A 16,846-nucleotide genomic window follows, 5' to 3' on the forward strand; every position below is an offset into this window, starting at 1 on the left:
ACAACTGGCGGAGTAACGATTTTCACAATTAGTTCATCTATAAACGTTAGCAAAAAGGTGAGAAAATGTCACCAAGTCTTTATAGCCATTTCCAGGGAGTGAAAGCCTTCGGACAAAATAATAAATGTACATGTGATATTTAATACATACATTTCTGAGACCTATTGCATCATAAATGATAAAAACTTTGGTCAAAAACCCTGTTCTATACACTCTGATATTTGTCTTTTCCCTCTGATGGATCCCTTTTCCACTAGAGTATTTCTGACATCACATGGTAACAATCCAAAATGGCTGAAATCCTTTAGTCCCCAGCTGGTTGTGTCCACAGACAATATTGCTTTTTTGATGACTTTACAGTGAGATTTATTCAACATATTTACCAATATTTCACTGAGCACTTGCTCTATTGAGGCAACCTAGAATTACTTCACTTTTTGCATTTTTGTTCATAGTAAAAACATGGAGAAAATGTTTTTACACAGCAGATACAAAGGGAAATTTAGTGGTAAATTCTTCAGTTGTCATGGTAGTTTTTTCTTAGTGCAATATGCATTATGTCCACCATAGTGCATAACACACAGTATGTATTAACCCTTTAACCCCTGATGTGTCAGTGGTGAGCGTTCTGAATATATGATTTAGTTTAAATATTCATAAAAATTCAACCGTTTGCTCAATAGGAAAGAGTTCAAAATATGCTGAGAGAATAGACCTTGTTTTTTCCATAGACATCTGAGCATGCTCAGAGCACACCCCACCATCTGTGTAAAGGGGAGGGGGGCACAGCAGTGAGTGAGACCAACTTACTAAAAAAATAAGACCGTTTGGGCTTTTTTTTTTTTTTTTAATTAATCCAGTTACTTTTTGCCACCTGGTTGAACTCCAAAAAAACAGTTACAAAGTCAAAGCTTGGTAAAAATAGTGTAAAAAAAAAAAAAAAAAAAAAAAAAAAGGAAAATCACATTTCAAACAACAGTAAAAGCAAAGAAAAAACCAAACCAAAGAAAACTGTGTAAAAAAAAAAAAAAAAAAAGCCCAAACAGCCTTATTTTTTATAGTAAGTTTTTAAACACAGTTTTCATTAAAAGCAAGGAGTAAAAAATGAACAAAAAAAACAAAACCAAAGAAAACTGTTAAAAAAAAAAAAAAAAAAAAAAAAAAGCCCAAACGGTCTTATTTTTTATAGTAAGTTTTTAACAGTTTTCAGTAAAAACAAACAAAAAACAAAAGCAAAGAAAACTGTGTTAAAAAAAAAAAAAAAAAGCCCAAACGATCTTATTTTTTATAGCAAGTTTTTAAACACAGTTTTGTTTTGTTTGTTTGTTTTTTTACTGTTGTTTGAAATGTTGTGATTTTCCTTTTTTTTCTCTTTTTTTTTTTACATTTTGTTTTTACCAAGTTTTGACCAAGTAATTGCTTTTTGGAGCTCAACCACGTGCCAAAAAGCAGCTGGATTAATTTAGAAAAAAAAAAAAAAACAAAAACAAAAGAGCCCAAAACAAAAACTACTGGGCCAAAATTCAAACTTCTTACTGAGGTACATTCCAGGTGCCTTATTTAGTAAAAACCTGTCAAACTTCAATTCCTCTTTTTGTCTTTTTCTGTTATTCCATCCTGTTTTGACCCTAAAACACACAGTAAAACAAAACCACTGAAGGAAAAAAAACAAAAAACACAAGCACATACTCACAGCAGCTTTTACAACAAATTCCGAATGCTCACCACAGACACATTAGGGGTTAAAGGGTTAATAAACAGTGTGGTTTGCACTACGGTAGACATAATGCATATAGCACCAAGAAAAAAACGGAAGAATTTACCACTAAATTTCAAGGTTAATCTATTGTGCAAATTCAAGTTTAACGTGATGTTTAGAAGGAATAATTGGACTCAAAATTCATAAACTTATATTTCAGATGACTACAAAGGTACTACAGTCCCAAAGATGTCCTGCATTTCCTCAATAGTGATTTGAGTAGCATAGACGGGTTGATGGAGTCACATGATGAAGTGGAAGATAAGAACTGAAATCAATGTACTGACAATAGGACGAAGATGGGCCAACAGCAAAACAGCCCAAAAGAAGAAAAAAATCTGAAAGGAAAATGCGACTGATTACAGGCAGGAATTAAACTTCCAAATGTTAAATTTAATGAGAGTACTGATGAACCCATTGAAGGTAGGTTTGAGTTTACACCATAAAAGTACAGGGGGTCCATAAAGTCTCTCAACAATTTAACAAATACATTACAAAAGCAAATGAATAGATAAGTCTGTGGACACTATTACAAAATTAAAAGTAGATCTGGAATTTCCCCTTGGGGGACAAATAAAGGCATATCTTAAATGATTTTATCCTGAAGTTTTTTTTCCACCTGTACATGGGCACTGTCAAAAGATGTGATAAGTGCATGTGTAGAAGTATTTATCTCTGTCAGCCATCTTTGACGACTCTCTATGGCAGGGGTGTCAAACTCATTTTAGTTCAGGGGCCACATTCAGCCCAATCTGATCTCCAGTGGGCCGAACCAGTAAAATAATAACAGTGAAAAAATTAAAATTACATTATGATCAGGTTTACATCTACAAAGTTTCCTTAAAAATCTGAATAACATGAACACTTGAATTGTCCTTAAGAAAAACAAGTGTAATTTTAATAATATTCTGCCTCGTTTTATCAGTTTATCATTTACACATGTGCATTACAATCGCACAAATCATTTAGTAACAGGCAGACTATTGGTAAAATTGCATTTACTTTTCTTAAGATATTTCCATTTGTTGATATTTGTTAAGGTTATTCACATTTTATAAACATTTTCATGTAATTTTACTTTTTTTACACCAAAAAAATCAAAGAGAAAATTTGAGGTTGTCATTATTTATAGGTTATTATGACAATATTTTACTCATCTGACCACCTTGAAATCTAACTGGACTGTATGTGTCTGTACGTGGAACCTGAATTAAAATGATTTTCACACCACTGATTGTTCATATCTTCATGTAATTTTTGCATTTCACAAATTCATCCCGCGGGCCGGATTGGACCCTTTGGCGGGCCGGATTTGGCCCACGGGGCCGCATGTTTGACACCTGTGCTCTACGGCAACCTCACTAGGACAAACAACTCACTACGGCACCCTCACCCTTACCCTCCACCGCTAGTTTCCCCCAGATTTATCAAAACATTTGTCAGCTGGATAGGTTCTCAGGCTAACATTAGCGGCATGGAAACTGAAGAAACCAAAAGTAGGCATATATATTGACTCTCAAAATCACTTCTGATGGCTAGAAAGATACTCCTTAAAGGTAAAGTCTCTGTACTTTTACACAATTTGACTCATACAGCTGTGATTTGTCTTTGGCGAGGCTGCCATAGCGAGTCGTCAAAGATGGCTGATGGAGATAAATGCTTCTACACATGTGCGACTCAAATCATCCCTTGAAAGGCACCATTAGTTGCAGAAGCGCATCAAGACGGTACTGGATTTTTTTTGCCACGTTGGGTGTAGCATAGCCTCATCAATGGTGGTCAATGGTATTGACGATCTTTTGCTTCAAGTCGGACGATATCTTTAACATAACGACATTGAAAGAAAATCTGTTGAATGAGGTGGAATGAGGGAATTGAACTATCTCTTCCAATCCACTGTTCTGGAAAGGTTCAATTTAAGACCCTACCAACATGCAGTCCAAAATGTGGTGGTGGTCATCCAGTGATGGTGACACATTCAGTCAAAAATAGGGGCGGGTATTAAAACGATAACGAAATATATCGCAAAATAACTTTTTGTCAATATAAATATGAGACGTGCTCGATGCAACTTCAATAGAATTCTTTCATCCATGTTTTGACAGATGTAAGAACAGCCAATCTTAATTAACTGAACCAATCATGCTACAGCCATTCGTGAAGATGGTCTGTTTCGTTTGTGTTCTCTTTTAAATCTTGAAAGCTTTTGCCTGCTGGTCAGACTTTTCGTTTAGTTTTAAATACACGTTCTGTTTTATTTCTCTGAAACAACTGTATAATGTACTTCAGCACATCTGTCATGTTCAATCTCTGATAGAAAACAACTCATATTTAAATCAAAAATGTCTTCACAACTATCTTATAATGGAAAATTTAAGCTTGACAAAATAGTGACTTTCTTTATATAATGATACATATCTGATATGAAAAAAATATGATTTTTTTTCCATATCACCCAGCCCTAGTCAAAAGGTCAAGGTAACCATTTGTACTAATTGATCTCTCTTTTAAGAAAAATGGACCAATGCAATGTGACTAAAACGTTGATAATGACTAAGCACATAGAACAATCTGATTAATATCTCATCAATTGCTTTTGTACATTTTTAAAATTGTAAAGGGACTTTGTGGACACCCTGTATTTCCAAAAAGCTGTAACAGACCTAACAAACCAGAAACAAGGACAGTCAGTAAACTCAAGGGTCAAAGAAACTGGGCAGGGTCTTGTATGTTCATGGTTTTGGTACAGCTGCCCAATGTTAGAGTTTATTAGGAAGTAGACACAAAGTACAAAAGGTGCTGATGTGATGTGACGAGACTGGACAAATTGCTGACGCTGGTCCACTTTCAAACAACCTCAATGTGGCCATTTCATGCATGGATTTTTAATTTTCTAAAACGGTGCGGCTGAATGTACCGTGTGTTGTGGTGCAAAGTGAGGTAGACTGAGTTTATAAAGTGGACTTGAACGCACCATCTGGTTTTTAATTTCAGCAGATTAGGATGGTAACAGTGAAGGATATTTGTAATTCTTAAAATATACAACTGACTGGGAGGATATTATTAATTTTTTTCCTTTAATTTGACATTGTTATTATATTATTAGTGTAAATAGTTTGCAGTGGGTTGTTTTGGACAATTTATTAAAGTAATGAATGGATGATGAATTTAGACACCTTTGGAACCTGCAGGCAATTAAAACAATTCAAGTCGGTAAATCATTCAAAGTGACTGTTTTTTGAATACTTCTAGAAGAAAAATATTAGGAAATATATTAAAAAAAGCATTTATTTGCATCCTCTCGTGTTGTTGTGGCTGTGGTTTATGAGATTTGTTGACAATAATAATCCAGAATAACACCAGTCTTATCCTTCATTTGACGCCCTGTCCTTATGTCCCGTTCTAAAACTCTTAAACCTGGTCGTAGCGGACACTCGGTATCTGATAAAACTGCACAAAAAAGGATTAGTGTTGAACTTCGCGTTGTATCTTTGAGACCGATACCCGCCTCACTGCGAATGGGATTCCAGTATATGCTGTACACGTTTATCTTAGCAAAGCTGGATTCTATAGCACTCTTTTTCAAACTCAGAACACACAAACCGCCCCCACCCTCCCTCCCGTCGACCCCGATATGTAACATTACATTCACACACTTGGACACATACACACAGAGCTAAGGGCCTGTCAAGCGACGGTGGAAAATTCCCCGTCTGAAATCCGTTCCCCCAAGTCAAACGCGTCGGTCCCCGAGGCCAATGCCGTCAGCCTGAGCAATATTTCAGTCCCAGATCCTGTCCCACGCCCACTCGTCTTGCCCTCTCCTGCTGTATCTACTGTCTGTCACACCGGCGCCATGTACTATGCTAAGCCCATCTCTTCCAACACGCTCCGGGGTGACTCGTCTTCCTGCAAAAAAAAAAAAAAAAAAAAAAATAGTGATGATTAGAGGAAGGGATTGAGTTGCATTTTAAAATAACCAGACAAATAAGAGGTAGAGTACAGAAACATTGATTAGTACAAATAACTTTAAGGCCCATTTATGATCATTTTTAATGTATGGAAATAGGCACGTCTGCTGCTAGTGTAACCAAGTGTTACTGTGTTTATATTTCCATGTGTCCACTATGTTGGAATGAGTGATTGTCAATCAAACCACCAGAGGGCGCTGCTCTGAATTAACATACTGGCCGAATACCAAGAAGTAGAAGAAGAAGCAGAAGTAGAAGAAGAAGCAGAAGGAGAAGAAGAAAAAGGAGGAGAAGCAGGAGAAGCAGAAGTAGAAGAAAAAGCAGCAGAAGAAGAAGTAGAAGTAGCAGAAGTAGAAGTTGAAGAAGCAGAAGAAGCAGCAGAGCAGGAGGAAGAAGAAGTGAAAGAACCAGAAGAAGAAGAAATAGGAGAAGTAGAAGAGACAGAAGAAGCAGTAGAAGTAGAAGAAAAAGCAGCAGATGGAGAAGTAGAAGGAGAAGAAGCAGAAGACGAAGGAAAAGAAGCAGAAGGAGGAGGAGAAGAAGCAGAAGGAGAAGTAGAAGAACCAGAAGTAGAAGAAATATGAGAAGGAGAAGTAGAAGAGGCAGTAGAAGTAGAAGAAAAAGCAGCAGAAAGGAGGAGGAGAAGGAGAAGGGAAGTAAGAAGAAGCAGAAGTAGAACAAGCAGAAGAAGGAGGAGAAGGAGAAACAGCAGAAGAAGAAGCTGCAGAAGAATGAAAAAACAGAAGGAGGAGAAGTAGACAAAGTAGAAGAAAAAGCAGCAGAAGGAGGAGAAGGAGGAGAAGAAGCAGAAGGAAAAGTAGAAGCAGAAGGAGAGGAAAAAGCAGGAGGAGCAGGAGAAGTAGAAGTAGTAGAAGAAAAAGCAGCAGAAGGAATAGAAGTAGAAGAAGCAGAAGTAGAAGAAAAAGCAGCAGCAGAAGGAGAAGAAGCAGAAGTAGAATAAAAAGCAGGAGGAGAAGGAGAAGTAGAAGAAAAAACAGCAGAAGGAGAAGAAGCAGAAGTAGAAGAAATAGGAGAAGCAGAAAAAGCAGGAGAAGTAGAAGTAGAATTAGTAGAAGCAGCAGAAGTTGAAGGTCACTAAAACCTGTGATGACAGTGGAGGTAAAACTTCTGTGGATACTAATGTTAATGTTGAGAAGGGTGGTCATCATAAACATGTCTGACACAGTGAAGTGGTTAAAAGGTCTGAAAAAGCAACACATTATGGTGTGATAAGAAATTCAAGAGCAGATGAAAAACAGTCATTGTGGAACGTTTTACAAAGGCTTTGGAACCAGTTTGAGAACCAGCATCCACAACGGAGAAACGTGGGAACAGTGCTGAACCTTGTTGTCTACACATATGATTAGTGTACAGTGTTCTGTTTCTGTGTAGAAGCTGTTTAGTTTTACTCCTGCAGGCAGGTCAGCCTGTTCAATGGCTTTGAGGACACTCTTCTTGGACGGTGTCCTGGATTTCTCCTCCCATTAGGAACTCATCTAGAATGAAGTAAGCCTTCTCAAAGTTAAAGATGATGTCCAGCTCACACACCTGCCACATACAAGTCAGCGGGGATTTCCACACAATTATTACAAATATACAGGTTTTTCCTTACCATTGTAAAACTAAGCAATTTAACACAATAACACGGAACTCTGCTGAAATTCCTCCATTAATCTGAAGATAAAATGTCTATGTTAGAATGACACTATGGTGTTTAAGAGTGGACATCATTAATTGTTTTTGAGGAATTGAAATTTTATTGAGTTTTTCCCAGACACTGTAATAAAATTATAAACACATGGAACAAACGATATAAAAAAATCACACCACCAAGCCATCCACAAACTAAAGTAAAACAATATGAAAGAATGAATGTATGAGGAACAAGCCCCGCCCCCACATACAGAGGTGCGACTTACACTGCCGAAGTATTTATCCAGCAGCTCTACAAAGCGGTGGATCACCTCCAGTGTGATCAGCTCATTGTCCTGCTCTTCAATTGCACAACAGAAATACAGGCTGGCGTACCTGCACGAACACACAACACACAAAAAAAACCACACACACAAAAAATAACTGTATTAGCATCAGTTTAACGTGACAGAAATACACTGCATAAAGAAGTGGATGGTGCTAATGTGACAACACCAATTAGCATCTGTACGGCCATTTTGAATGTTTACATGACCATAAAAATTGATAACTGTTAGTGATCAGATAATTGGAATAATCAGATCTGAAGGCGTTTACATGCACTTAAATGCGATAAGCTTTAACCCTGGTTTAGACGTTCCAGTCCCATTATTGGATCTCTTAGATTCTGACAGTAGAATCCAACTTCCTGTTGTCGTCTTCCGCTCATGTTTTCTACGATTTTTAATTACTTAAATTAATTGTTTGAAAATGCACAGAGGTAAAAGAACCAAATAAATCAGATTAACCTGTATACATGCAGCAAGACATCAGCATATCGGGGAAAATCCCAGATTTCAGATTCAGATTATCCTATTTACATGACCATAAAAATCCGGTAAATGGGGGTAATCCAATAATTGTAATAACCAGATCGGACGCGTTTACATGCGATAATCAAAAAACCCTGATTTAGACGCTACAGTCAACTATCAGATTTTTTTTTTTGAGTATGTACGTATATAGTGATGGTAGAATTAAACTTCCTGTAATTGTCTTTTGCTCACGTTTGACTACATAACTTCTGTTTTCTCTGATTTTTAATTGTTTTTGCACATGTGCAGATGTAAAAGAACTAAATAAATCAGATTAACCTGTAGACATGCAGGAAGACATCAAAGTATTGGGGAGAAATCCAAGTGTGTTAATCTGATTTGTCATAATCAGATTACTGCTGTTATCTGATAAAACAGATGAGATTATCCTGTTTACATGATCACTTGAATAATCTGACAACTCCAGAATTCGGATAATGATCAGAGTATTAGTGTGCATGTAAACAGGTTCACTGACCTATGATGGAGCTTACTAAGGTTACACCAATCCGATACTAGGATTGGATATCGGCCCCAATATCAACTCTTTAGCTGGACCAGTACGTAAAAGCAACCGATCCATAAGACCGATCCTTCCCTTTAAATTTTTGTAACATGGGCTACGTCATGCATGACAACGTAATTCTAAAAGTAATGTGATGGACCTGTATGTGGAGGACGTGGTGGGTTACATAGCTCTGTAGATAAAACTGTGAGAAAGTGAAAGTGAGCTTCCCTCACCTGATCACTGACTACCTGCCAAATTTAGCGATAATTGTTCCAAATTTCAATACAGTACATTATTTTACCAGGTAAAATCAGTTGAGAACAGCTTCTCACTTACAATGATGACCTGGCAAGAGGCCCCAACAAACAAAAACAAAACTAAAGAAAAACAGATAAAAGGAAACAGTGCAGATGAATCCAAGACTCGCAACCAATGGGGAAGAGACTATGAAGTTAAAAACAACATAAATAACTACTAGAGTGTATGAGGAGAGAGCAGAAAGGGAGTCAACGCATCCAACAGTCAACTGGGAAATGTTGGAGTTTCTGTTTAAACATACGGAGTGATGGGACAGCTGAAAGTTTAAAGGAGTTTTGAAGGAAGTTCCAATCATCTGATGCAACAAAACGAAAGGATCTCTGGCCGAAGACAGAAGAGATATAAATTGTCGGGTGGAACTGAGTTGACTAACATTACTTTCTTTCTAGTTTGGACATTTCTCAGACACATTTGAACACAATCCAGCAAAGAAATTTCTGAAAACATAACTTAAGACCTACCATATCAAATTTAATACCTTTTAAAGCCTTTTTAAGGTATTAAATGCAGATTTCCAGATTCAAGACTTTTAAGATTTAAGACCCATGCAGCGAGAACCCTGGATATGACATAAATTTACATATAAAGAACAAGATGGGAGGAGCCCTGGGTTTGTAAGAGGAAAGTGGCTTCAAATAGAAGGTTTTGGAAAGCACATGAGGGAGCAAAATAATTTAGTTCAGCTGTTTAAGCTGTAGTTGCCAAGATGCATTCCTCATGTATGAATCTATCTTGCATTTACTAACAAGTCACCGTACATGAAATACTTTTAGCTGGAGTCACACCTTCATAAATAAGTCACTCTACTTACTCCAGGGTCCCTGCCTGGTATGAACCATTTACAGATGTTGATCCTTGTTTGTTGAAACACATGTGCAAGTTGGGTCTCATAGATGCCTCAGAGTCAAATTCACCTGTTGGTTTTCTTATCAACTTCAAGGAACTTAAAAAGTTAGCATCTGACCATGCCTTTTGTTAGCACTGTAAACAACTCCTTTTCTTCTACACATGAGAACTACAGCTGATAACATACAGGACAATAATGCAATTAGGGCTGTGTATTGGCAAGAATCTGGCGATATGATCAAAATCAGAATCAGATTTTATTGCCAAGTAATTTTTACATTACAAGGAATTTGTCTTGGTTCCGTTGGTGTAAACAGTTAAAAGAAGCAAATATCAAAAATAAAAATAAGAATAAGAATATAGAAAAACAGAAACAATACAGATACAAATCACAATACTGGGACGATACAATACGGTCATGATACAATATATCATGATATTGTTAAGGTGACGATATTTTTTTAATTTAGGTTCCTTTTTTGAAGATTATTTCTTGGAAAATTTGAATTACACCAGTAATATGCACAAATACTAAACAAAATTAGCTTTTGTCCCAAAACTTTTCTCTGTAAAAACTTAAAGTGCAGGATTTGAGTAAATAAAGTTTACACATCCTGCTCCCTGAATCATCCAACATAACATTATTTTTATGTAATCCCAACAAAGGAACTGACATCTGCGTCTTTCAGACAGTAAAAACTACTTTTAGGATGATTAAAATAACCATTATTTAACAAAACTGTGCCATCAATTAAAAAAAAACCAAAAAACTATACATAACCTGCTATATCCCAATACTACTTTTGTATTATACAAACAACAGAGCAAAATACCCATGTGAATATAGAAAGGAAAGAGTTTGATAAACAAAAAGAGCCAAAAAACAAAATGAACCCCCACCATGTTTGAATAAATACCTAAAAAATATTGATACAGTATTTTTTAATATTGATACAGTATCGTGAAATGAAATACTGCGATATATTTTGTGGAACTGATATTTTCTCACACCCCTAATTACAATATAGACTTGTGTGCAAAGAAAACCTTCACTGACACCCTGTACAGTATACATTTATATCCCAACATAACCAGACCAGGCAGAAATACATCTGTCTGTGCCACATAAATACAACATATTTGTAAATGTTAATACAGCTGTGCTCATAAGTTTACATACCCTGACAGAATGTACATGGGACGGTCTTGGATGTTCCAACATAACAATGACCCAAAACACAGGGCCAAGTCGACCTGTCATTGGCTACAGCAGAAAAAAGTAAAGGTGAAGGAGTGTCCATCTCAGTCTCCTGACCTCAATATCATTGAGCCAGTTTGGGAGGTCTCAAACATGCAGTTCATGCAAGAAAACCCACAATCTTAAAGGAACTGAAGGCGTTTTGCCAAGAAGAATGGGCAGCTTTACCATCTGAGAAAATAAAGCGCCTCATCCACGACGACCATGAAAGACTTCAAGTTGTCGTTGATGTTAAAGGGGCCAATACAGAGGATTAAGAACTACGGTATGGAAACTTTAGATCAGGGTCATTTGGATAGTTTCTGTGGTTGGTATGATTTTAAAAGAGCAAACACATTTGTTTGATGATAAATGGCTTCACCCAACCACTAGCCATGAGTGAAAGAAAAGTTTTTGTATTATCATTCATATTCTCTGAAAAATGGCCAAAGAATCACAAATTCTGCTAGGGTATGTAAACCTATGAGCACAACTGTATATGTAGGTTGCATAAGCCATCAAAGCTTCAACCAAAACTCTGAAGATTACAAACTATAAGACTGGACACCTTGGATCCTATTGGCCAACATAAAACACATTCTGGAAAGACACTTAATGCTCTGATTTCTTCAACACCTGATCCATCTATTTATAAATGCTCGTAAATGCAGTAAATAATTCACATTTACACATTTTAGTCAAATAAATATCCTCATTTAGACCGAGCTGGTTGTTCTGTGCATGTTCCCTTGAGACACAAGATCCATGAAATTACAATTTACAACTTCATTTATCAGCCTGATTATGCACTTATTTCTTGCATATCTCTAATTAGAAATAAAGACACATGCTCATTACAAGGTTGCAAAAACAACAGAGCTAAAAGAAGCCTAAGTTTTGCACAGCACTGTAGAAGACACTGAGTAGATGAGATCAGTGCCCATTTACCAAGTTTAACAGTCTCAATAGTTAGAAATAGAGTAAATATGCAAACAAGCTTGTAGCACTGCATTATGTAACAACAGTGCAATATGTAATAATGTAATAATCTTCCACCTTATTATGTAATAACGCTGCATTTTGTAATACAATTCTTGAACACATTTTGTAAGAACTTATTAGATATTGCAACAGTTACTGCAAAATGTGGGTGTAGCACTTTTTTTTTTTTTTAAAGGAAATGTAATAATTTGTTGCATTATGTAATAAACCATCAAAATTGATGCCTTAATTGGAAAAAGCATCGTATCAGTGGAACAACAGTAAGTGTTTCAGCTTAAATAGAATTATTTAAAAAAAAAAAAATAGTTGGATGTTCTAAATCAAATGTAACTGTATTCATAATAATGGAGAATGTGTTTGCAAACTATAGGCAAAAGCTGCACTACTTACTACTAACAAGAAACCTACTGGTGCACTGAAATTTGGAGGACAAAATACGTATATGTTAGTACAAAATGCAGCAAAGTTTATTACCAAATGTGTTCAAGAATTTTATTACAAAATGCGGCATGCGATTACAAAATGCGGTGTTAGTACATAATGAGGTGAAAAATTATTACATTACATATTGCACCATTATTACATAATGCGGCGCTACAAAGCTTCATTATAAAACAGTACAAAAGGAGGAATCCATGAATGCTTTTTAAAATTAAGTACCATCTAATTATTTAAGAACAAAAGATGAAGGTCATAAAGACAAAATATGTGCATTTTAACTGTATTCAAATTAGTACAAAAGGCCTGCCTAAAGAACACCACCTTACACAGAGTATTTGCAAAATACAGAACTTAACCCTTAAGGGGTCTGAGCCTATTTTGGCCGTTTTTGAGTACTTTTGATTTTGCCTTTATACACTACATAAAGAAATGTTTACTATACCCATGTTTGGTATCTTTTTTTTTTTCAGCACAACTTCTGTGGAGTTTAATTGAGGAAGAATTTAGACCCAAGTATATGTTTTAAAATGCATAATTCTGTTTAAAAAAGTAAAATATCACTCCTTTAATACCTTTTAAGGACTTTTTTTAAGGTATTAAATCCAGATTTGTAAATTCAAGACTTTTAAGACCCCGCGGGAACCCTGTAATAACTGTTAGCCTCATTAATTTAATATCCATCGTACTCATTCCGTACAGCTATAAGTAATATGGAGGATGTTGTTAATAGTTTTAGTAAGTTCTCTCTAAGTATTGAACCTAAAAAAATTCAGGGATGGACTGATCTTCTTGTATCTTTAAGAAGGGAAAGAATTTTGTCCCCATGACTCCCTGATGTCTCAGGCTTGAGGGCCATGCTGACTATTCAATACCATCTTGTGTGGTATTAGAGGCATGTGATTCTTCGAGTGGAATATTTAGAACATACCACCACAAGGGATCACAACTCTGAACAACTACCTTTCATGCAAAAGCTATCCATGGTTGACTTCAAACCAATGAGTATCTATGGCAGTGGTTCTCATCCTTTTTTAGCTCGTGACTCCATATTTTGGATCCCAGACCCGTTAGTACCGAAAAACCTGAATTCAACGTGTCCCAATACTTTTGTCTATATAGTGTATACTTTATCGACTTTTATTTCAACATCATGATACACCACTACCAATGTAATATGCCAAGCAGGAAACACTTTTTCCATTCCTGGCATTCTCCTCCTACATGCCAACTTACAGTTTGTTTAAAAGTTATGACTGGGATACTTACAGGTTAAATGTCAAATTTTGGCTAAATTCAGCCAAAGATGAAAAAGTATGGTTAAAAGGCCAACACATACAGCACAAAAGATGCAAAAAGTCTGGGTTTAGGACAGGTAAACATATAGGACTTCACCTTTTATACACAATCTTGAGGTCCCTCCATTCAAGGAAGCTGCACATCTTTGGTTTACGAGCGAGCACTATCTGCATCAGTTCTCTGACCATCTTCTTCTTGTCTCGCTCGGCTGTCGCTGTGTACCACTTCTGCAGCCGCAGCTTTCCCTGTCGACTGAACAGGAGCATGAAACGCATCTAGAGCACACACAACACAGGAAAGGACAAAACAAGAGACGCATTAAAGAGGACCTAAACCAATAAATACTAATGCCATTTATTTTCATTGTACCTTAAGCAAGATACACTATATAGACAAAAGTACTGGGACACGTTGAATTCAGGTGTTTCTTTTCTAACAGGGGTCTGGAACACAAACCAATAAAATGTCATAATATAGTTTTATATTGTGATAAATGTCATTGCATTTGCTAGTCTTCTATAAATTGTCATTCTTGCTTCCAGAATGCTTCAGAGATGGTTTTTACTTAATTTCTCTCAACATTTTTTATTTGTATATCCATGACTATCATAGTCATGACTTAAACGTGCTGCCTCAAAATTTCAAAAATGCTTTTTGTGCTCTGACTGTAAAAAGCTATTTTCTACCACAACTAACCACCTGCTTTCTTTACATCTCAGGAATAAAAATCTCTAATTAAACTTAAAAGAAATATTGATGTTTATAAACTATATGGACAAAAAGTTTGGAACACATCCTTTCTACAGCTGTAAGATGTCCAGTTCATGCTGTTTTGAGATATAAACATCAAGTAAAAACCATCTCTGAGGCATTTGGGCACAGAGACAACAATTTAAACAAAACTAGCCAATGCAATGATATTTATCACAATATAAAACTATATTAAGACATTAATCATTACTGTTTTGTAGCCAAGAAACACCTGAATTTAATGTGTTAGAATACTTTTGTCCATATAGTGCAGGGGTCAGCAACCCTGGTCCTCCAGAGCCACTATCCTGCATGTTTTAGATATTTTCCTCTTCCAGCACATCTGACGGTCGTCATCAGGCTTCTGCAGAGCTTGAAGATAGACTTATCATTTGAATCAGGTGTTTTGGAAGAGGGATACATCTAAAACATGCAGGATAGTGGCTCATGAGGACCAGGGTAACTGATCCCTGATAAAGCGTACGTCACTGCAAAAAACTTGTTATAGTTTTTTCTCATGGATTTATTAGAAAACTATTTCACTACTTTCCATTTTGTCACCAGCAGGGCACAGCTGAATTGAAACAAACTAGATGATTAGATCAGTTGCTTGGCTGTCTATGCTATTAGTTAGTTCACCAGTAGAAGTTAGGGAAGTAAACATGGTTATGGAGGTACCTGTCAGTCATATATCACATTATACTGTATGTCCTTATAACATGCTCCTAATATTACAGTGCCTACTATTATATTCTATATCATTACAGTTACTGTGACATGTCTGTGCAGATCAGGTTCAGGTTATCTAAAGGGACTGGATTCTGTTTGATCACATCACATTCCTGTTATTAAGCTGGTTATGTGTTCATATGTACATATGTCCAGTTGTCCCCCTTGGCACCTTATTACAGAAAAAAACTGTACTGCAGCCAATGACAAATAATGTTTTGATTTGATTTGAATTACAGCCTCATTTACACATATGAAGTTTGTGAATTTAAAAGGTAATTTCACAATTCAAGAAGTTGCAGTTTGAGGTAAACCTGGTTGACTTATGTATTTAATTTCACCTTTATTTAGCAAGGTGGGCCAAATGAACTATCAGACTGTGAAAATACACAAAAGTAAACACAACACACCCAAAAGTCATTCAGGTTATGTCATGGTAACTCTATCCCACAATCTGTAAAGAGCTGATGAAGATGTCACCATGAACACACATGTAGTGAGTTTCATCTCTTTGAATAAGTTTCCACCTTGCTCTCAAAGATTGAGAATAAATGTGTCAAGATTGTTATCAATTAACTAAATGCACAGAACATACAGAGAAATTAAGTGGTGTTTCTCTCTCACCTTGGTAATTAAACTGACAAGAACAATCTATGAGTATTTAAAGCAAGCCATAAAATAATGCTAAGTAATGATCGTTCTGTTATCTGACATTCTGATGGAACCTGTACCCTATAAGTCAATATGAGAAGTACCCTCAGTGCTGTTAACCAGTACAACCTGGGCTGAATATGTTACCTGCGCCAAGGAGGTTTGGCACTCACTTGAATATTCCCCTTGAAAATGTATGTAATTCTCAGATTAAACAGCACTAAATGTGATGAAGTTGTCGCCAGCCAAACAGGCTCATCGGCTTCTTTGTCAAGTCGTAAAACAGTTCATCTGAGCAGTAACATTTCGCCTCCAGCTTTGCAGAGGCCTGTTAGCTTGCTTGCTATGCTGACAGAAGCCAGGTGCGCAGGTGGACACTTCCTGAACTCATACACCTTGCTAGTTTTAGCCTAGCAGCTAGCTCTTTCCTTTTCTCGCCGAATGAGAAATAATAACTTACCATTTTGTTGGACTGTTCGAGGACGTCACGACGTAACAAAAGCACTCTCTTTCTACGAGACCTGATACCACGTAAACGTGTACACCGCATCTAACGTTGATAGTCCATGTCTGTGTCTGATAATGTTCAGCCTGAGACTACAGAGCCCATTCCCTGCTACGATCACCAATTCCGCCTCCTGGTGCGCATGCGTACTGAGCAGGACCGTCCTACCCTGAGTATTGTTTCTCAGGTTGATGGAGCTTTCCGCTGTTAACTGATTTTTTTTAATTTTATTTTATTTTTTTCATACAGCTGAAGCACACCACAGATTCTGCCAAATGACCAACGAAGACAATGTTTTCCTGTAAAAATAAAAAAAATAAAAAATT

The 16,846-nt window shown here is 36.5% G+C and overlaps 1 protein-coding gene across 1 annotated transcript; it reads right to left on the minus strand.

Moving 5' to 3' along the window:
- Positions 1-4,826: 4,826 nt before the first annotated feature.
- Positions 4,827-16,645, minus strand: ap1s1 (adaptor related protein complex 1 subunit sigma 1). Its single transcript, XM_030162117.1, has 5 exons — positions 16,476-16,645; positions 13,982-14,160; positions 7,650-7,758; positions 7,141-7,278; positions 4,827-5,670 (listed from the first exon to the last, which is right to left on the minus strand). Exons 1-4 carry the CDS (start codon positions 16,563-16,565, stop codon positions 7,162-7,164), a joined length of 495 nt encoding a protein of 164 aa, XP_030017977.1. The 5' UTR covers positions 16,566-16,645; the 3' UTR covers positions 4,827-5,670; positions 7,141-7,161.
- Between the last annotated feature and the right edge of the window lie 201 nt (positions 16,646-16,846).

This window comes from Sphaeramia orbicularis, chromosome 18 (genome assembly GCF_902148855.1).
Source record: "Sphaeramia orbicularis chromosome 18, fSphaOr1.1, whole genome shotgun sequence".
Taxonomy (NCBI): Eukaryota; Metazoa; Chordata; class Actinopteri; order Kurtiformes; family Apogonidae; genus Sphaeramia; species Sphaeramia orbicularis.

Bases quoted from the DNA above. Each gene is read 5' to 3' on its own strand.
- ap1s1 (XM_030162117.1), bottom strand. From the start codon at position 16,565: ATGCGGTGTACACGTTTACGTGGTATCAGGTCTCGTAGAAAGAGAGTG. The intron at 7,759-13,981 runs GTGAAGTCCTAT...GTGTTCGTGCAG, and splicing joins CTCAAGATTGTGTATAAAAG to GTACGCCAGCCTGTATTTCT. The intron at 7,279-7,649 runs GTAAGTCGCACC...TGTATGTGGCAG, and splicing joins TGGATAAATACTTCGGCAGT to GTGTGTGAGCTGGACATCAT.